The sequence below is a fragment of the Chanodichthys erythropterus genome, chromosome 15 (genome assembly GCF_024489055.1).
Source record: "Chanodichthys erythropterus isolate Z2021 chromosome 15, ASM2448905v1, whole genome shotgun sequence".
NCBI classification, from domain to species: Eukaryota; Metazoa; Chordata; class Actinopteri; order Cypriniformes; family Xenocyprididae; genus Chanodichthys; species Chanodichthys erythropterus.
In genome coordinates, this window is record NC_090235.1 from 29,386,194 (window position 1) to 29,408,781 (window position 22,588).

The 22,588-nt window shown below is 43.3% G+C and overlaps 1 protein-coding gene across 4 annotated transcripts in view; it reads left to right on the top strand.

Moving 5' to 3' along the window:
• Positions 1 to 22,588, top strand: part of adcy2b (adenylate cyclase 2b (brain)) — an 86,229-nt gene that overhangs the window by 26,162 nt on the left and 37,479 nt on the right. For 2 of the 4 annotated variants that reach the window (XM_067411923.1, XM_067411922.1), the window contains exon 3: positions 10,251 to 10,412. In XM_067411923.1, coding sequence (XP_067268024.1) covers positions 10,251 to 10,412 — 162 coding nt within the window. Of the gene's footprint in view, positions 1 to 4,709; positions 4,716 to 7,856; positions 7,946 to 10,250; positions 10,413 to 22,588 lie in introns of those variants that run through there. The other 2 variants (XM_067411925.1, XM_067411924.1) reach the window with 2 other exon arrangements.

Genomic DNA, 22,588 nt, shown 5'->3' on the forward strand with positions numbered 1-22,588 from the left:
TAAACCTTTAATATTAATGCTTCTCAAAAATAAACATGAGAATAAATTATTTTTAAAACTGTATTTAACAACTATTTTTTAACCATTTGTTTTCAAATAAATATGAATATTATAAACAGTATTGTAACTATTGTTTTTTATTCTAAATGTTTTATTTTTTACTCTCAGAGGGTAGCTTTTCATTTCACATAAACCGATTCAATCTATATGTTAAATCTATCAAATTATGCAAACATATTGAGTATGTTGTTAATTATATCAGTAGTAAGTCATGGGGACACACACACTGTTTCCTGAGAGTGACCCAGATAGCCCTTGGTCACCGAAATGTTGTGTGCTAATTATCCTCAATTCACCCCATTTATTTCAGTTCTTCCTGAGTCCTGGAAGTGTGATTGGGTCTGCATTTGATGACAATGCTGCTTCTTATATGTTCTATAATTATTCTTTTAATGGTAGGCTTTCAGATTATCAGATTATTTCCATTTGCTTTCCTAATACAAAAGCAGTGCAGACTGGTTAATCGGACATTAAGATCCCAGTAGACCACATAATCTTATTCACTATGAAAAAGTGAACCTTTTAAGTGTATCTTATGAATTTACCACCATCTGTTTCCTTAGCAACCCTTTAACAATATGCTTTACATATGTTACAATTCAATTTTATGTGATGATCTTGTAGCAATAATATACAAACATAATATACCAGATCAATATAGCAATAACATTATAACACTGATCTCTATATTAAGTATATGCTGAAAAGACAATTTAAGCTAATGTGATTATAAATATATTGTGTGTTAGAGCTGTACTCCTTAATTTGCTAGAATAGAATATATATATGCAAATATGTCTGAATATCTGGGCATTTAGAAATATCTTGCTGCCCTGTTATGGTTGACATATCCAGGACAGTGTTATGTTAGTATCATTGAGATACTATTTTAGTTCTTATTAAAGCTAGGGTGGGCAATGTTTTTCATAAACACTTTTTTTTATACTGGTTGAAACGCTCTTCACATTCTTATAGTGATCAATAATAGAAATTGTCTAAATATTAAAGAATGTAGATATATTCTGTGGAAGTCTCAGGTGTCACAGATCCCTTGTCTTCCTGGACTCCATATCCCATGATCCTCCTGTTTCCACACCTGCACTCACTTCCCTCGTCTGCTCCTCATCAGCACTCATCACCTGCACCTGGACTCTATTGTCAGCACTCCCCATATATTGCACTCACTCCCTGCACTCCTTGTCCGTTCTCTGTTGTGTTTAATGTATGTTTGGTGTTCTTGCCCTGTGTTAATTAAAGTAGTCTTTATACTTTGTGGAAATCCGTATCTGCCTCGTCTCTCTACACCAGCATCCTTAACAGAAGAACGGACCGTTACCGCTGGATATCCACAAAGGATAAGATGGGAATTTTCCTCATCCCCGAGGCTCCAACTCCTTCTCAGCCTCTCGCAACTACATCTGCGGCCGACCGGCTCATCGGGCTCTTCCAGGTTGGCCGTTCACTGGAGAGGTATGTGGAGGAGTTTGTAGAGCTTGCTTTCCTGACTAACTGGTCAGATGCACTTTTGAACGCCCTGTTTCTGGATGGACTGGACGATGACACTATCCGTTTGGATGAACCTGAAAATTCCTTTTCCTTGAGCGAAACCATTAATCTAATTTTGTATTTAAACGGATCTAATTTCTTTGTCGATGAGGTTCAGGATAAGTGTCAATCCCGTCCAGTCCCTCCAGAAACAGAGGTGGCCAGGCCAGTTGGTCAGACTCCTTCTTCCTCCACATATCCCTCCAGTGGGCTGACTTCCTGGACCACACGGAACCCACACTCCTCCACTGGGTCCCGTAAGCGGAGGAGGAGGAAGCAAGCCGCCCCGGTCTCTCCAGAACCCGCTCCGGTCTCTCCGGGGCCCGCTCCGGTCTCTCCGGGGCCCGCTCCGGTCTCTCCAGAGCCCGCTCCAAGATCTCCAGAGTCCGCTCCAGTCCCCACAGAGCCAGCTCCAGTGCCTGTGGGGATCTTAATTGTATTTGAGGGAATGAACGAGCCCTCAGCTCCAGCCGCCGCCTACGAGCCCTCAGCTCCAGCCGCCGCCTACGAGCCCTCAGCTCCAGCCGCCGCCTACGAGCCCTCAGCTCCAGCCGCCGCCTACGAGCCCTCAGCTCCAGCCGCCGCCTACGAGCCTGCCGCTCCAGCCGCCGCCTACGAGCCTGCCGCTCCAGCCGCCGCCTACGAGCCTGCCGCTCCAGCCGCCGCCTACGAGCCTGCCGCTCCAGCCGCCGCCTACGAGCCTGCCGCTCCAGCCGCCGCCTACGAGCCTGCCGCTCCAGCCGCCGCCTACGAGCCTGCCGCTCCAGCCGCCGCCTACGAGCCTGCCGCTCCAGCCGCCGCCTACGAGCCTGCCGCTCCAGCCGCCGCGCAAAGTTCTCCAGTCTCCGCCGCCGCGCAAAGTTCTCCAGTCTCCGCCGCCGAGCAAAGTTCTCCAGTCTCCGCCGCCGCCGAGCAAAGTTCTCCAGTCTCCGCCGCCGCCGAGCAAAGTTCTCCAGTCTCCGCCGCCGCCGAGCAAAGTTCTCCAGTCTCCGCCGCCGCCGAGCAAAGTTCTCCAGTCTCCGCCGCCGCCGAGCAAAGTTCTCCAGTCTCCGCCGCCGCCGAGCAAAGTTCTCCAGTCTCCGCCGCCGCCGAGCAAAGTTCTCCAGTCTCCGCCGCCGCCGAGCAAAGTTCTCCAGTCTCCGCCGCCGCCGAGCAAAGTTCTCCAGTCTCCGCCGCCGCCGAGCAAAGTTCTCCAGTCTCCGCCGCCGCCGAGCAAAGTTCTCCAGTCTCCGCCGCCGCCGAGCAAAGTTCTCCAGTCTCCGCCGCCGCCGAGCAAAGTTCTCCAGTCTCCGCCGCCGCCGAGCAAAGTTCTCCAGTCTCCGCCGCCGCCGAGCAAAGTTCTCCAGTCTCCGCCGCCGAGCAAAGTTCTCCAGTCTCCGCCGCCGAGCAAAGTTCTCCAGTCTCCGCCGCCGAGCAAAGTTCTCCAGTCTCCGCCGCCGAGCAAAGTTCTCCAGTCTCCGCCGCCGAGCAAAGTTCTCCAGTCTCCGCCGCCGAGCAAAGTTCTCCAGTCTCCGCCGCCGAGCAAAGTTCTCCAGTCTCCGCCGCCGAGCAAAGTTCTCCAGTCTCCGCCGCCGAGCAAAGTTCTCCAGTCTCCGCCGCCGAGCAAAGTTCTCCAGTCTCCGCCGCCGAGCAAAGTTCTCCAGTCTCCGCCGCCAAACCAGCTCCATGCTCCTCCACCCACACATTGACTTTATTCCTTGGACTCCTCAATATGATCCTAAACCTCTCCAAGTATTTTTTGGGGGGGGGCCAAGTACCCGTGGGTGGGGGACATGTGGGCGCCACACATGTGGGTGGGCCTCTGACATGGCCTGCCAAGGCTCCTGACCCGCCGTGGCCTGCCAAGGCTCCTGACCCGCCGAGCCCTGCCAAGGCTCCTGACCCGCCGTGGCCTGCCAAGGCTCCTGACCCGCCATGGATCATGGATCCGCCCTGGAGACCTCCACTCCAGTCCACTCATCCCCCGGCACCTGCATGAGGTCTCCAGGGCGCCCGCCCCCCCTCCCGGTTATTCTATTTACGGCGCGAGGACGCGCCTACCGGGAGGGGGAGGTACTGTCACAGATCCCTTGTCTTCCTGGACTCCATATCCCATGATCCTCCTGTTTCCACACCTGCACTCACTTCCCTCGTCTGCTCCTCATCAGCACTCATCACCTGCACCTGGACTCTATTGTCAGCACTCCCCATATATTGCACTCACTCCCTGCACTCCTTGTCCGTTCTCTGTTGTGTTTAATGTATGTTTGGTGTTCTTGCCCTGTGTTAATTAAAGTAGTCTTTATACTTTGTGGAAATCCATATCTGCCTCGTCTCTCTACACCAGCATCCTTAACAGAAGGACTAAAAATTGTTCGTCCAAATCATTGCATGCGGTCCGACAGTCATCGAACGCCACAAACAAACAGCTGCCCCCTTTTACAGTTCCTCCTGAACCAAAACAACAAGCTTATGCTGCGTTCACGCCATTTTGAAATAAGCGTAATTAGGAGATGGCAACTCTACTTGAAGCTGTTTGCGTCCTCAGACTCGGAATTATGCGTTTTCTTGGCAACAGTGAAATGAATTTGTTTACGTTTGTTTTGTGGTTGAAGACATGAGGTAATTTAACTCCATCTCTCATGACGCTTTGCAAACTCTGCTCTGGCTGTGTGTGTTCATATGTTTTGAATGCTTTCAAAGCTAACTTGCTATTGCTAGCCTCTATTAAACTGCACATACCTTTAATATTTTGAATTAGCTTTTATTTGTATACTTCCTGTTTTTCATTTTAATTTTAGTTCAAGTTTTATTCATTTTGTTGTGTATTTTTGTCATTTTTATTAGTTTCTTATATAGTCCACATGACTGTAGTGGTTCAACTTTAATTTTATTAAGAGATGAGAATACGTTTTTTTCCACGCAAAAACAAAAATTCTGAGCCGGCGTAAAAAAACCACTGCAGTCATGTGGACTATTTTAACGATGTCTTTACTACCTTTTTGGACCTTGAAAGTGGTGGTTAAATTACTGTCTATAGTATGGAGGAGTCAGATACCTCTCGGATTTCATCAAAAATGTCTTAATTTGTGTTCCAAAGATGAACGAAGGTCTTTTGGAATGACATGAGGGTGAGTAATAAATGACAGAATTTTCATTTTTGGGTCAACTAACCCTTTAATTATTTTAGTAAATCAAGCTAAACTAAATAAAAATGAGAAATGTTTGTTTGTTTTTTTGTTTGTTTGTTTTTTCAGTTAAAGTTTATTTTATTTCAAGTAACAATTTTTATGGTTTTAGTTTCAGTTAACTATAATAACCCTGTTCCAGGAATAGTTCCACTGAAAATGTATTTAAAGAATCAGATACACTGGATAATTATAAAATCTTTTATCAACTCAAATAATCAGATTCTCTACTGGGACACATTAATAATGAGCTAAATTATAATTAGACTTGTTAATATTTTAAAATATCATCAGATTGGATTAATGATGTTTGGATTATTGGCTTTGAGTCAGGCAGCTGAACATTTTTACCATCTAGTGCAAATGAGAAATCTGTGATGTGCGGTCAAAACCTCAATGCAAATCGCATTGGCAGGTACTGCATGTTTGTGATCATTGAAAACTCATTAATGTTAGCAAACCACTCCAAATGAGATCTGAGAGTTTCACAGAGCTCAACCCAGCTGTGACTGTATTTGTTCTCAGCCAAACATGTCATGATCACTAAGACTAGCTAGAAGAAAAAGACCTTCGCCATATGGAAAGATACAGTGGCATCCAAAAGTCTTTAGAGTACACATTGAAAATCTGGGATTCAAAATTATAAATTTGGAAATAGGTTTTAAAACTTGGTCTATCATTGATCTATCGTTTTGATATTGTATCATGGTTGATTTCTGTCATCGAGGCACTGCTTTTCATTATGCTTGATGCCATCTTCATGACTCTAGTTCCCAGACATGTACTGGGACAAGGAGTGAATATTTGAGATTCAGCTCTGTAAAATCAGGTCTGATGTAGTATAAAACAACTGAATTGAACTGCCAGTCTTAATCCTGCAAGCAGATAGACCAGAACTTTAAACAGGCATGGAACTGGCAAGCAATCAGTTCATTGGAGAGATTAACCATTTAACCTTGCCAAGTCTTGAGGCTGGACTCCGACACTTCAGCAAAAACACACTGTCTAACTGTCTGAGCAATCCAAGGTTAAAGTGTGAGACACCCCCCGCCTGAGAACCCAGCAGAGCGTTCTGTCTGCTAGGGGATTCTCTATCCTTCACAAGCCAAATGTAACCATTTCTGACAGTTTCTCTGATCCTCCTCTGCGGCGGACAGAGTGGAAATGGCGATCGATAAGTCTCAAGACATGTTCCTTCTGAACAAAATCACTGCCCTGCAATCTGTTTGTTTTTTGGCAGTGTGTATGTGTGTGTGTGGTCTGTGAGAGTGACCAAGCCAGAAATCCATTAGGCTTTGCTGCCGTCCAGTGCCCTATCTGCCACTCCTCTGGTGCTATATTGAGCCCTCGCTCACACAAAAACAGCACTTAGTGTAAGAAAATGTGAAACATAAGCTTTAGAATATTTATGAGTGTATAACATCATTCAGGCGTTAAAAATCTGATGAAACATGGAGTTTGGCACTAACTAAAAACTACAGATCATTTAAAGGGGACATAGCATGCAAAGCAGGATTTTTATTGTTCTTTTGAAATGTTAATATTTACATTTTTCCATTTAGGCTTTTCTCCAAAGAGACCTTCAAATGAGGCAGTGTTAGTAATGCGAAGTTTCTGAAATCACATTTATGTAAAACACTATAAATCACATTTATGACATTTAGTTTTCATGATCACATTAATGAAAACTAAGATGCAAAAAACGTCATTTAGATGTCATCAAACACATTGACATATTACTGTCCACATTTACAATTTTTCTGGCTCTCTTGTATAGTTTATTGCTTGTTTTTGTTGCAAGACTAACATTATTTATAAATAATTGAAAATACAAATAGTAATAAAAAATATAATATAAAGATAAAAGTAGCATATTGCCTATTATCTCTTCTTATAAAATGGATAGTTGCTGTCCTTGATTCTGATTGGTCAATACAGAAGCTGTGTTTTATTCATGATAAAACACGGCTATGACCGCTTCACCCAACGGTTCTGTGTATCACTACACAACACCCTTAGCAACCACTTATTACCTGCATTCAGATTTAGTATTTTCCTTCAGGTCAGTCCTATGTTCATAATAAAAAATCTGTTTAAATGTCCGATGTATTATCTTGTCCTTTTAACAGTTAAGGGGTTTTCCCATGACTGACAGCGCTAGTCAAAGCTTTTGTCAGTTGCGTCTTGTTCACAACAATTCAGTCTTTTCAATGTAAAAGTCTTCGCTACTGACTGACGCACTGATAAAGACAGTCTTTGCCGCCATCTAATGGCGTAATAATGTAACTTCTGTTGCTGTTCACGGTCAGGGACTATTTTTTTCGGGTGGAAGGAAGGCTTTTGGTGAAAGTTTAATTTGTGAATGTTGCATTAATACATATTTTTGACTTTAATATTTGTATTGTGTGGTAACCGTTTTATAAAAGCAATAAGGCTAGTGCTGTATCGTAAATAAGTCACGGCTGAAGGGGTTGCTTTGCGTCGTGCCTAACAACGCCCTTCAGCCGTGACTTATTCACAATACAGCACAGCCTCTCGTACCTTATTCCTTACATATATCGCTTTTGGTAACACTTTTCAATGAGGTTCCATTTGTTAACATTAGTTAACTGCATTAGTTAACATGAACTAACAATAAAAAATAAAACACTTACTAATACATTATTAAATCAAAGGTTGTATCTGTTAATATTATTTAATGGACTTGCTAACATGAACTAACAAAGAATGTATTTTTATTAACTAACATTAACAAAGATCATATAACAAATGTATTGCTCATTGTTAATTGTATTAATTAATGCCTTAACTAACATTAACTAATTGAACCTTATCATAGTGTTTCCAGATTTTCCTTATTCTTTTGAAATATGTGAATGTTGGTCTCTTTCCAGTCTATCTGGACTCCATTTATGGAAACTAAGCTGCAAAAAAATGTCAATCAGATGTCATCATGATGTCATTTGCAGAAGTCTTAAAGATACAGTAGCAATAACAGCTAGAATTCAGAATTGTCATGAAAAAACTCAATTATGACTGATTTTGGTGCAATAAATCTTTTCTTTTTTTACCTTCTTTCAATAGGGCAGAGTATGCAGCTTACCTCTTACCTTCCCAGTCCAAAAAGTGCATTTACTAAACTGAATTTACGCAACTTTCTGATGATGAATGAGGTAATAAGATGAAAGCAGGATATATACTATTTTTCCTAAACCGCACATAAACTAATGATGAGAGTAAAATGGAAAAGTTTGCTAAAAGCTGCTTCTAGCTGTGTGTAGCTTATATTATTCTGAAGGATCCCAGTGTTAGGACTAAGTGGCTGAAGTTTATTTTTAACAGTGTCCCTGATCATTTCAGTATGAACAGTTTGAGCAGCACATTTTGTGCAGCAAGATTGGCTTTGTAAACAGGCTGTTACGACAGGTTGCAGGTTGAAAATGTTGTTATATAAAAATCTTTTAAAAAATGTATAGTGTTTTGGACAGCCTAGCCAGAGCACAAATATATTATACACTTATAATATGTTAGTGCAAAATACATTACACTAATACATACAGATCATTTCGCATTTTTAACAACCTTTGAGTCATGAATATAAGTGGTTGATTGGTTAAGGATAGTTGGCATATCCAAGACTATAAGTGTCAAATTGAGCTTCAGTCCACCTCTCCATTAATCTTGAAACTTTACTGTAATAAAGACATTTGCACACAAACATGTCAAATTGTCATCACTGATTGAGAGCCTGTCACTCTCTCAGCATTGTGAGGCAAGCCATGCAAATAAACACTTGCAACCCATGTTTCAACATTGTATCAGCTCACTTTTTTAGCTCTTGCCACATTGTTATAAAAACGGCACATCCGATGAATCAATGTTCTTTTAAGCTATAAAATCCCTAAATCTACAATTTTCCTGCTGATATTAAATATAAATAACGGATGTCATGTGTTTCATGACCCTTCCAAATCATCTACATCTTCTTCCTGTGAATAATACGACTGGTTCACCCCAGTTAGCAGGGAACGTTCTCAGAACCTTTGATAACGTTCTGGCAAGGTTCTTTCAATGTTATGAGCAAATGTTCTTCCAGTCACGTTAACACTGTGTCCTAAAAAAACACCTCAGCTTGATGATAATCTCAGGTATTGATTATGTGCTTTACTTAATTTTAAAAGAATTAAATGTGAGTTTGAATATCATTTTGGATGACCATACTGAAAGCGCCAATTCACCTTAGGTCTTAAAAATACATAAGAAAAAAAGAATGTTTAAATGTGAACTCAGTGTAAACAAATAATAATAATGTATTCTATGACAAAGGTTGTATATCAGTCACTCAATATGTGTTATATTTATGAATATGATTATGTACTTATCCATTTTATTGCTAATGCGGTGCACTTGCGGAGAGACTCACACGCTCCTCTGATTGGCTGTGATTTTTTTATTGATTTTATCACATCTCATAGTTGCATCGCATCTGGTGTGGACAGACAAATTGCTTGCCGCATTGCATCTGGTTAGGACATGGTGTAACAGAACGTTCTTTTAAAGTTATCTGGTAGCCTATTTAATAATGTTATCAAAGCTTTAGCACAAAAAAACATTATTTATACATCATTCATGGAATGTTTTTTTTTTTCTGAAACATTTTTTTTTACTTGTTACTTTTAAATGTTCTCTGAACATTCTGAAACATTCCCATAATGTTTTCAAAATGATAAAATAGAGTGTTCTCTTAAAGGATTAGTTTGAAATATGAAAAATAAAAAATTAAATTACCCCAAGCCATCCTAGGTGTATATGACTTTCTTCTTTCTGATGAACACAATCGGAGATATATTAAAAAATATCCTGACGCATCCAAGCTTTTTAATGACAGTGAATGGGACCAACGAGTATGAAGCTGAAGAAAGTGCATCCATCCAAAGCAAAACATACTCCACACAGCTCCGATGGGTTAATAAAGGTCTTCTGAAGCAAAGCGATGCCATTTGCGTAAGAAAAATATCCATATTTAACAAGTTATAAAGTAAAACATCTAGCTTCCGCCAGATTGCCTTCCTTATTCATACTCAATGGTCCTGTTCACTGCCATTATAAAGCTTGGATGCATCAGGATATTTATTAATATAACTCCAATTGTGTTCATCAGAAAGAAGAAAGTCATATACACCTAGGATGGCTTGAGGGTGAGTAAAGCAGAACTAATCCTTTAACCTTCACATAACCAAGAAAAAACTTTTTAAAAAACTGGATGTTTTAAATGTTCAGAGAACATTCAAAAATAACGTTTTTTTAACTTAATGGGAACATTAGCAAAACGTTCTTAGAAATTAGAAAAACATTTTTTTTTTTTATTAGTCGTTGATAATAAATGCAGTAGTGTTTATCCTGAACTGATCTCTGTCCTGTGTTTGTGAACTGTAGATGTTAAATAGCAGTCTAATGCTCTGTTAACTCTGTTTGCAGGTGTCGTTTTTCCTGTTTATTGTATTTGTGGTGTACACCATGCTGCCGTTCTCTATGAGGGATGCCGTCATCACTAGTGTCCTCACTTCCACCTCCCACACACTAGTGCTCAGCATCTGCCTCTCGAACTCTTCCGACCACATGGAGGCCCTCGTCTGGCAGGTAACTAAGTGTGTGTGTGTGTGTGTGTGTGTGTGTGTGTGTGTGCGTGTGTGCTTTGTGTGTGTGTGTGTGTGTGTGTGCGGCATTCCACTTGATTTCGTTCGCTGAAATTATGTGGGCTGAGAAAGATACAGCTAGTATCTAAGAATAAATGGCAACGGTCTTTAAACACCAGAATGACACAAAAAGATTTTGTCCTATAAAAAGTCTGAAACACGAGAATATGTTAGAGAATGTGAGTCAGAGAGAGCGAGTGAATGTGGAAGGATGTTTCTACTCTGTTTCCTGTAGGGGTTGTCATGGGTGATGGTGTTTCACCATGACCTACAGTAAATGGCTTTGCTGTCATGGGAGAGCACACTTCCCAGAATCCTCTAGCCTAGCTGTTTGACTCATCATATGGGCTTCTCACTTAAATAACACATTTCCTTGCAGATATAACTGGCAGAGTTTGTCCATCCGGTGCAATTCCACAAGGTTAGCTGTTACAGATGTGTGTTATTTGGTCCTGATCTTGTTCTCTTTAACTCTGTAAAGCCTGGCATATGAAATAATAGTCAGAAAAATCTTAAGTTTTTTTAGCCTTAAGACAAAAAAAACAATGCAATAGAATATAATAGAACGATGACTGAGAGATGAACAAATATACATACATCAGAAGCCTGGTGTATTATATTTGATACTCACATTTTAACTATTTTTCTAAAAAAAAAAAAAAATTATGTATAATCAGTGTAATCAGTGTAACCTTCCATCTTGATATTTTACTAACAACACTCTAAAAAAAATCTGTAAAAATAGGGCACAATGTATTAATTTGACAGAATTTTCCGTATTTATTTTTTACATGTGTTTTACCTGTATTTTATATTTTGAACTTTGTTTTAGGGTTAACGGAATTGTTCGTAAAACTACTGGATAATATCCTGGTAATTTTCTGCTAGTACATTATCTTTTTTTGTGCATGGGCAGAGAATATATCTTGAATTATTTTTTACATTTTTTTTCCCAGATTGATAAATCTAAATGTAGCAAATTTTATGAAGAAAAAGTGAAGAAATAAGATGTCAGAACAAACAGTTGAGTGAGATGGAAAAACATAAAAAGGAAAATAAAAAAGATAAACTTTCATTTATTTATTTTTTATAAAGCAGCAGCAGTTAGCAAACAAACTTAATGCCTCCATGCCACTAGGCGTCAGAGGCAAAGAAGAGCCAGCAAAACACAAACAAAAACTTGCTGGACCTGTCCCAATACCCACACTTGCGGTCTTGGCCACTTGAGAGCACATGACTGGAATAGTTGGTGTGCAAGACTGTCTCAGATTTGATAAATGCCAAAGCTCAGTGCCATTAATGCATACTAAATACACAATATCTCTAATAATGCTTTGGACTGTTATTTGAGGAAAAGCATATCCCATTATTCATTAAATTATATTCATGAACTCACATGGCCCGAAATTGTGAAAATATGATTAAATTAATTAGAAATTACATATAATTTGGTAGTAAAATGTAAAGTTTTGCACATTTTATTGATGTGGAGATGATTATGAGTATTTTGTAATACATTTGCAACTGCTTTTTATCACTTAATTAAAAGCACAGCAATTAAATTTTGCCATCTGTGATGTTGGAACTAGTGAACAGACATTTAGAAGTTAACTTGGTAACACTATTTTACAGTGTCCTTATTATATGGTACATGTAGTTACTGTACTTATAACTATAAATTCTGCATCATTACATACAACTAACCCTAAACCAAACCCTAATCTTAACCATATAGTAAGTACATGTAGTTAATTGTTATTACTCAGTACTTAAATGTATAATTACACTGTAATACTGACACCACATAAAGTGCAATCGTTTATTTTAAAGTGTATTGTAAATACACTTTAAGTATTGTAAGTATTGTAAATTAGAAAGTTAAGAAGTGTGTCCTATCTGAAATACGTCATGGAAGTAGACAAGTGGTCAAGTGCGAAGACTGCAAATGTAAGATTGGTTTCACTACAGTGGTTCAGGCTGCAGGATTGCCGAATGATTAAAAAAACATTTCTTGTCTATTACCACCCACTGCTACTTGCACTAACGACGGAAATAAGCTCAGTTATAATAGTAAAATATGTGGGAGAGCGTTGCTATAGTGTGACAATATTGTATTCCAGTAGGTAGCTTTTCAAACTTGATACCGAATCAAAACTAGTTAGCGCATCATTTGTAATTGAATGGGTTTAATGACAATATGTGGTTATGGTTACACTTGATATAGTTACAAAATAGATTCATGAGATGATAAAATTGTATACCAATAATTGTACCCAGCATATATGTAAAATGTTACCTGAGGGATAGAAAGAGAGAGCGAGCGAGGGAGAGAGAAAGTGTAGAGAGAAAGAGAGATGGAAGGCAGAGCTCAGTTATAGAGAAGAAGAGCAAAGCCCCCCCAAGAAGAAGAGACAAAGTAAAGAGGAGGCAAGGAAAATGTACCTCAAGAAATGGGACCTAGAGGAAAAGAAGAGACAGCATGACAGTTACTATCTTCTTTTATCCCTCCCTTGACTAAGTGACTAAGGCCCTTTTTATGCCTGGTATTAAGATGTGTTTTGGTCGATTGGATTGCATGTGGATGAGAGAGGCACATACCTGTTTACACCTGGTATTTTAATTCATCTGGTTTGTCCACTTTCAGCCACTTCTGTCCTGATTTCTTTGAGGGGAGGGTCTAGGGGTGGATAAATGTATGGGCTTTTTCAGATCTTGCGATCTAATGGACGTAATAACCTCATGCAAATTATATATGAATGCGAAAAGAGACGATGGGAAAACACACAGAGAGAGCAGCAGCTTTCATTTCTGCTCTGACAGGCATGAGTCTACGCTGAAATTGGTGAGGAATGATGAGAATCAGGAATGATGAGAAAACATTGTGCTTGGTATGTTTTTCGTCTTTAAACCAAACTTGGGTCTTCAGCCGACAAAGTCTAAATCCCGTCTGGCTAGCGCATTTAACATAATGTTTACGCATTAAGCCGGTAGGCTGAGAGTAGGCGTTTTTTTGCGGCTGTTTGAACACATTCAACCACATGAGTGTTTACTTTTTGCACCCCATTTGTATTTAGCATCATCCACTTGTGATCTGATCAACCAAAACGCATTTTAATACGAGGTGGAAACAGGGCCTAAAACCCAAATCATAGACATTTGAACTGACCAATCAGCAGATTACAACTTCCCCCACTCTAAAGGTGTGACAATTAGAAGACCCACAATGTAGAAACATCTTGGCCTACAGGCCATTATCACTATCAACACCTGTGTGCCTTTAGGAATTCTAAATGGCCCTTTTGATAAGAATGCTTCCAAATGTCTTTGTTCATTTTAACCCTACACAAGTGTGGAAACTAAATGGAAATGGAAAGTGTTTTGAAACTAAAATTCAAACATATATTTATTATAAACCTTTTTATAAATGAAACAAAATTATTTTAATGAGGGCATTTTTCCAGAATGTCTCATTTGGGCAAGTTGTCACATGCATTCAATATTTTATTGAATTTATTAGTTACCAAATCTGCTGGCCAAAGGTTTTTTTTTGTTTTTTGTTTTTTAATGTTAAAAAACGCTTTTTGGACTCTAAAAGGTCCCAACTTATTCAAAACCAATCTCAGCACTGACAAAAACTCTCTTTCTGTGCCATTTTTTCTGTTTCAGAACTCAACACTGTGCAAGTCTGAATGCACTTTCGTTCTGTGTTTGCGCCCACCTCCTCTATTGTGCACAGACTATCTCAGACTCTGATTTGTCTATAGGCAAGATTGACATATCTGCATATTTTTAAGATCCTTAGCTTTCATTTGATTCATGGTTCGTCGTCATGCGGGTATCCGCGATTACGTGTATTGCTGAGTTTCGACAAATTTTGGGCAAACACGTTAGTGAAAATGTTTACATTTTTTTTTTTTACGTTTTTTTTTTTACCTTAACGTTTTCAGAAATTATTTGAGTTTCATAATTATTACAGTTTAAATTTTGCTGGGGGAAAAAAACAAAAAACGCTTTTCAAATCAATAAACTGCAGTTTCCCACTGTGACAACTTGACTCTTGCTTCATATAGCATGACACAACATGTCCTGCCATAGGAACAAGCTCATTTGCATGTTGTCACAAAAGGTCAGTGTGTGTTGATTAATTGTACCTTATTTCCTGGGCAATAACAGTGACAATGTAGACTCCAAGGTATGTGTCTATGTAGAAACTGACCTTTAAAAATGAACCATTCCTGAGGAAAAATAAACTGGAGTAAAAGGTGTGACAACTTGCTCCCATCTTCCCAATGTATACTCTCACTACTTCTCTCTCTTTAGCTTCATAAATACATATAGTTCATATGTGCACTGACTGCACTTCCCTGCACTGCTTTTTGTTCTGCTACTGTTCTAAAAGAGTCTTACGTAACTTTAAAATAATAATTCATGCCCACTTTTCAATCGATTTTCCAGAATCTTTTTTTTTTTTAATTATTATTTTCCAAAGCAGATCTCAAGCAGATATGTTTTTCAGACCAGACCTAAACACAGCACATGTAACCAAGGCAACACTCTAGTCACATGGTCCACAGGAACACAAATACACTGGCTGTCAGGTTGTGTTCAAGAGGCAGGAGCATTACATTCAAGAACCAAGTAGCGGAAGGACGTTTTTTTTTTTTAAGCTTGTTGTCCAGTCCAATTTAAAAACCTTAAAAATAATCCTCTTTTAGATCTGTAAACACTTTCACCGCAGTCAGTCCTCCACACTGTTCTCCAACAGTAGGAGGGCTTCATTAAAACCAACCTTAACGACCCTTCACATTCAGCACAGTTAATCAAGCTTTCGCCGCTCTCATTAGAAGCGTTACGACCTTTTTATGTTAGGTGCACTCAAGAGCTGCGGGTCATACCTTGTTTGTTAGAGCCTTTAAAGGCTTTGTACGTCACTTTCTGGACGTTTACTGCTGACGTACTCAGCAAACGAAGGTCTCGTGTTAATCAGAGGCTGAAAAATAACAAAGTTGAAAGCAGGGTCACATCTGTCTGGGTCAAAGTTGGAGAGATGATGTCAGATGCCAGTGTTTTGTAATTAAGCTATCATTCCCTACAGACCCTGCACTGTGCTCGTTTACTTTTATGACTGCCCTCTTCCTCCCGTTCAGTGATTACAGCCAGAAGAAGGCTGCTCTCGAAGGACCTGTCCTATAAAACTCTCCCAGTGAGATACAGGTGTGTCTCATGGCAGGTGGACCAGGCCTTAAATAGCACATGCTTGAAGAGAGAGAGGGAAAGAAAGAAAGAAAGAAAGAAAGAAAGAAAGAAAGAAAGAAAGAAAGAAAGAAAGAAAGAAAGAAAGAAAGAAAGAAAGAAAGAAAGAAAGAAAGAAAGAAAGAAAGAAAGAAAAAGAGAGAGAAGACATGCTCGTCATGCTGCCTTTGGTTAACATCACTTGAGAGCAGAATATATTATTGTGCCATTTCCAAACAAGCTGCAATTTTAACAAATTATAAAAAAGGTGTGAAAATATTATTTAATTGTGTGTATTTAGAATACATAAAATGCTGTTATGTTATTTTCATCACAGCATGCTATTTAACACCATACAATTTTTGTAATATAAAAATATATTATAAAATATTGAAAAATATATTGAAAATTTTGAAATATAATTTGTAAAATATTGAAATTTTACTTATTTAAATTATTATTTTATTTCAATTATTTAAAATATCTGGATCATTATGATCAGTGTTTTTATTAACTAAATGCAAAATCAAGCTGAAATAAATTAAAATATAAATATTAGATGGAAAACTTAGGAACTAGTACTTAAATTACTAAAAATAAAATTATTTTTTAAAAACTACGAAAATGACAAAAGCACATAACAAAATTACTAAAACATAAAATAGCATTAAGATGAAAACTGAAAATATAAAAATAAAGTTCAAAATATGAATAAATACTATAATAGTATGTAAGTAATAGTAAAATAACACTGATTATGATGAAAATTATGTGAGAATTTGGGGCAAATTCATCTTCATGCAAAATCTAAATTATTAATTATTTTTTGTTGTTGTTGTTTGTTGGTTATTTAGTTTGGGATGAATTGTAACTTGGATGCAATTAGCCCTAGTCAGACAAAGAAGTCAATCAATTATTCCTAAAATGTTAAAAATGTAATTTGTCATTTACATCACCCAATGCTATTATACACAATACAATACATCATTTTAGATGTTGTGGAAATTACACTGTGGTGAGAATTTACTTTGAGAGAAAACAAATATATACATGTATATACACTGATGGACATTGTGTACAAATTAAAGGTGGGGTAAGCCATATTTCAAAAACACTGTTTGGAAGTTAGTCTGGCCAACACCAACAACAAGTGTGTAGCCAATCAGCATTAGGGGGCTTATGACGGTCAAGGAGAGAGAACAAGTAAGTGGGAGATCTGCAGAAAGACAATACAAAAGAGCTCAAAAGAATATCAATGGAATGAAGGTTTATGACTGGGCAATCGCGTTAAGACCCTCGTTAATATTAGAAAAGCTGAAGAGAGCTAAGCGGGAAAACCTGAAAGAAGACACGGAGGCTTCTTTGATTCCGCTCCACATGTGAGTACAGTGGGTTTGAGTGCCATTGATTATCTGGAGCTGCTGTGCTGTTGGCAACTAACAACAAACTCTTATTTGTATTTACTCTTGTGAACTGTACGTTCATTTATTGTGCTTCCTTGCCATTTGTTTTATCATCTGCATTTTATATTTCGCCAATCATTATTTTGTTGCGCGTCAGCTGTGATAAACCGACATCCACTTTCGCATTGCGTGTGTAACAGTGGCCAGCTAGTGAGAGTTGTGCAGGTAAACCACTGCACACTGACGACTGCTAGAGAATGTGGTGTTTAGTGTCATTATTAGTGCACTCGCCTCGCCTGCCAGCAGCGATTAGGGTCCGAGACTGACTCAGAGCAGGGTGGTTAGGATTGGAGGGTGCGTTTTTGAGGTGGAGCAATAAAGAGAGGGGTGTGTTTGTTTGGTTTGATTTCAAATATCAACAATGTCCAACAGTGTTTTTAAAGGTGCCCTTGACTCAAAAATTTAATTTACCCTGGCATAGATAAATAACAAGAGTTCAGTACATGGAAATGACATACAGTGAGTCTCAAACTCCATTGTTTCCTCCATCTTATATAAATCTCATTTGTTTAAACGACCTCCGAAGAACAGGCGAATCTCAACATAACACCGACTGTTAAGTAACAGTCGGGGTATATGCCCCCAATATTTGCATAATGCCAGCCCACGTTCCCAACAATTATCAAAGGCATTAGACAAGGGCAGCCAGTTAACGTCTGGATCTGCACACAGCTGAATCATCAGACTAGATAAGCAAGAACAACAGCGAAAAATGGCAGATGGAGCAATAATAACGTCTCGGTTACGTATGTAACCCTCGTTCCCTGAAGGAGGGAACGGAGACGTACGTCAGTAGTGACCGACGAATTGGGATATCGCTTAGAGAGCCCTATCATCTTCGTGTAAACTAAAACAAGCCAATGGAATTGGCGTGCGATATTTGCATAATGCGCACCGCCCCCGACAGGTGTATATAAATAGGAAGCGGATGCAATCGCACTCTGTTTTTCGCTGAGGAGACAACTGGTGTCCGCACTACAGCGAGGGTACAGAAACTGTGGCGACGGGACGTACGTCTCCGTTCCCTCCTTCAGGGAACGAGGGTTACATACGTAACCGAGACGTTCCCTTTCAGTCGGTCACGTTCGACGTACGTCAGTAGTGACCGACAAATTGGGATCCCAACTAAAGCGCCACAGTTACGAAACCCCTTCCAGTGCCCAGCGCAAGCTCAGCCACCCATAGCACCGGCTGGCGGTGAAGGGGGCGAGCTTACACCGAGAGAGTCTACTGCTGTCTAACCAATACCCACTAAGTAAACTGGACTACACTGGGGAAGCGAACCAGTAAGGGACGCTGCGGAGACCACTACCTACCCAATGGGGGAGGAGTTTACGTGGGAATACACATATGGACTGGCCCGGGGGGCAGTACGCATATGGAGTCCCTGGGATGGCTCCACCTGGTAGGGGGAGACTCATCTGACAGGTGACAGCAGAGCTGGCTCTGCTAAGGGAAAGACATGGACTCGGCCCGTAGGGAGTTTTAAACCGTGGATAATTACACATATGGGAGCGCTCACGTAGAGGGGTCACGGCATATGGGCCCCAGCCAACAGACAGCGTCAGCGACGGATGTAGACCTGGCATCAGACACTCCGCAATGTCCGAGCCGAAGGGGGAGGCGGAGGAACTCGACAGGGTTCGCCAGGCGGGGAACACGACTGGAGTGAAAGTATGCACGTATCCGGCCAGTGTGGCAGAATGGCATTGCAAGCCGACACTTAGAGTGGGTACAACACGTCTACCGACTAGTGGATGCGAGTACACGTGAGGATACCGGCTCTACACGTAGGCTATAAAACCTAGCGAACTTGTTTGGTGTCGCCCAGCCCGCAGCTCTACAGATATCTGTCAGCGAGGCGCCATGAGCCAGCGCCCAGGAAGAGGCCACCCCTCTGGTGGAGTGGGCTCTCAACCCGAGCGGGCAAGGCACGCCCTGGGATTCGTACGCCAAGGCGATGGCATCCACTATCCAGTGGGCCATCCTCTGCTTGGAGACAGCCTTTCCCTTCTGCTGGCCTCCGTAACAGATGAAGAGCTGATCTGAGGTCCTGAAGCTTCGCGTTCTGTCCACGTAAACGCGCAGAGCGCGGACGGGACAGAGCAAAGCTAGGGCTGGGTCTGCCTCCTCCGAGGGCAGCGCTTGCAGGTTCACTACCTGATCTCTGAAGGGAGTGGTAGGAACCTTGGGCACGTATCCAGGCCGGGGTCTCAGGATAACGTGAGAATCACCGGGCCCGAATTCTAGGCACGTTTCGTCGACCGAAAATGCATGCAGATCCCCAACCCTCTTCAGGGAAGCCAATGCAACCAGAAGAACCGTCTTAAGGGACATTAGTTTCAGGTCGACTGATTGCAAAGGCTCAAAGGGATGACCCCGGAGAGCTGTGAGAACCAGGGTCAAATCCCAAGAGGGTACGGAGGAAGGGCGAGGAGGATTCAGTCTCCTGGCCCCCCTCAGGAATCTGACGATCAGATCGTGTTTCCCCAGGGACTTACCCTCAACTGCGTGGTGATGTGCGGCGATAGCGGCAACATACACCTTGAGGGTGGAGGGAGACAGCCTTCGCTCCAACCCTTCTTGCAGGAAGGAAAGCACGGATCCGACCGAACATGATCGGGGGTCCTCTCGGCGAGAGGCGCACCATTCGACGAACAGGTTCCACTTCAACGCATAGAGACTCCTAGTGGAAGGAGCTCTAGCGGAAGTGATGGTGTCTACAACCGCTTGCGGGAGATCACTCATCCCGTCCAGGGACCACACGTGGAGGTTCCATAGATCGGGACGCGGGTGCCACAGGGTGCCCTGTCTCTGAGTCAGGAGGTCCTTCCTCAGAGGAATCGGCCAGGGAGGGGCTGTCGCAAGGAGAATGAGGTCTGAGAACCAGGTCCGAGTGGGCCAGTATGGAGCCACTAACAGAACCTGCTCCCCGTCCTCCCTGACCTTGCACATGAGTTGTGCGAGAAGGCTCACTGGGGGAAACGCATATTTGTGCAGACCCGGGGGCCAGCTGTGTGCCAGGGCATCCGTGCCGAGCGTGCCGCCGGTCAGGGAATAAAACCACTGGCAGTGGGCAGTTTCCGGGGAGGCAAACAGGACTACCTGGGCCTCGCCAAAATGCTGCCAAATCAGCTGGACCGCCTGGGGGTGGAGCCGCCACTCGCCCGCAAGTGGAGGCTGCCGTGACAGCTCGTCGGCTGCACAGTTGAGCACACCTGAGACACGAGTGGCCCGAAGGGACCTCAGATCCTTCTGACTCCACAACAAGAGATGGCGGGCGAGTTGCGACATGCGACGGAAGCGTAGACCACCTTGACGGTTGATGTACGCAACGGCCGCAGTGCTGTGTGAGTGGACTAGAACGTGCTTGCCTGACAACGGCTTCTTGAAGCGGGCCAGCGCAAGACGAACCGCTAGCAACTCGAGGCAGTTGATATGCCAATGCAGCTGAGGCCCCGTCCAAAGACCTGCCACTGCATGCCCGTTGTACGTGGCCCCCCATCCCGTGGCAGAGGCATCTGTGGAGACCACAGCGTGCCTGAACACTCGTTCGAGGGGTACTCCGGCCCACAGGAACGAAGGGTCCAACCACCGGACAAGGGTGCGACGGCAGCTCGGTGTCATGGGGACACGGAGCGTGCCGCACTGCCACGCCCATCTCGGGACCCGGCCGCGGAGCCAGTGTTGAAGCGGTCTCATATGAAGCAATCCGAGCGGCGTTACCGCGGCTGCAGATGCCATATGCCCCAGGAGCCTCTGAAAATCTTTCCGTGGAGCCGCTGTCCTGCACTTGAGCGAGCTCAGGCAGTTCAACACCGACTGGACGCGCGCCTCGGTGAGACGCGCAGTCCGTGCGACCGAGTCTAGCTCGAGACCGAGACAAGAGATCCTCTGCCCGGGGGCGAGTTTGCTGTTGTCCCAGTTGACCTGAAGACCCAACCGGCTGGGAGCTAAAACCATGTCGGGTAGGACTTTGTACTGACATGCCCGACCCTCGAACGCAGACCGGAGGAAGGGTCTGTGTCGAGGCAGAATCGAGACATGAAAGTACGCGTCCTTCAGGTCTATTGCTGCAAACCAATCCTGGGGACGGTCCAGGATTGGCCGTAGCCCACCGCCCTTTTTCGGTACAATGAAGTAGGGGCTGTAGAACCCCGACTTCATATCGGCTGGAGGGACCGGCTCGATTGTATCCTTCGCCAGGAGGACAGCAATCTCCGCCCGGAGAACAGGTGCACTGTCCAACGACACCTGAGTGAAGTGGACAGCCCTGAAAACCGGGGGACGCCGGGCGAACTGAATCGCATAGCCGAGTCTGATAGTGTGAATGAGCCAGCTGGACAGGCTGGAGAGCGCTATCCACGCTTCCAGACACTGAGCCAGCGGGACCAAAGGCACCACAGACGCACCGGGGGTGGGGCAGCGAGGCAGAGAGGGACCCGACTCGGACGGCTTGGGAGCGGCCCGGAGTGGGGTTGGACTCTGCGAGGCAGCAGTGTGCATGGGAGACGGCGCACGGGACGCGGCCTGCGCCATCACACTGCTGCCTGCTGGCGAATGGGGAGGGAGCTGTCAGCGGCGAGGCGGAGCCTGGCACACTGGCAGACACACCTTGTTGTGACCTGGAGTTTGAGGAAACTGCTCTTTTTGTGAAAAAGTGGGTACCGCTGGACTCCGGGGAGCCAGCGGCGGTTGATAGACAGACATCACAAATTCCCCCCGGCCCTCCTCCGGGGGTGGGAGAGACGATGGTATTCTCTCCCGAAGAGCGAGAACCTTCCCCTCCAGGTTGCCCGTCTCAGTGCCGTGTTTTGCTCTTGCGTTTACCACCGGGCTTAGCGGAGACGGGCTGGGCACCACGCCCGCGACCGGCACCCTGCTGCCTGGCTGGTGTAGGCTGCTGCTTTGCCATTTTAGCAGGGGCGGAGAACGATGCAGGTGGGCGCCCTCGGCGACGAGCGGGCTGAGGCTGAGCCACGGGCGGCTGGGTGGAGGCAGCAGCGGACCGCCGTGGCATGACGTGACTGATAGCCTCAGCCTGCTTCTGTGCAGCAGAGAACTGTTGGACGAAGCTCTCCACCGCGTCGCCGAATAGGCCGACCGGGGACACGGGGGAATTTAGGAACCGCTGCTTGTCGGTATCCCGCATGTCCGCCAAGGTCAGCCTGAGGTGGCGTTGCTGGACTACGAGGGTAGACATCGCGTGACCAACAGCACGTGCTGTCACCTTCGTTGCCCGGAGGGCAAGGTCGGTGGCAGCGCGCAGCTCCCCCAGCAGCTGTTGGTCAGGACCTTCCTGGGGCATCTCCGACAGCGCCTTTGCTTGGTAAACCTGCAAGAGGGCCATTGCGTGCAGGGCGGAGGCAGCCTGCCCACAGGAACTGTAAGCTTTCTCAGTCAGACCGGCTGAGAATTTACAGGC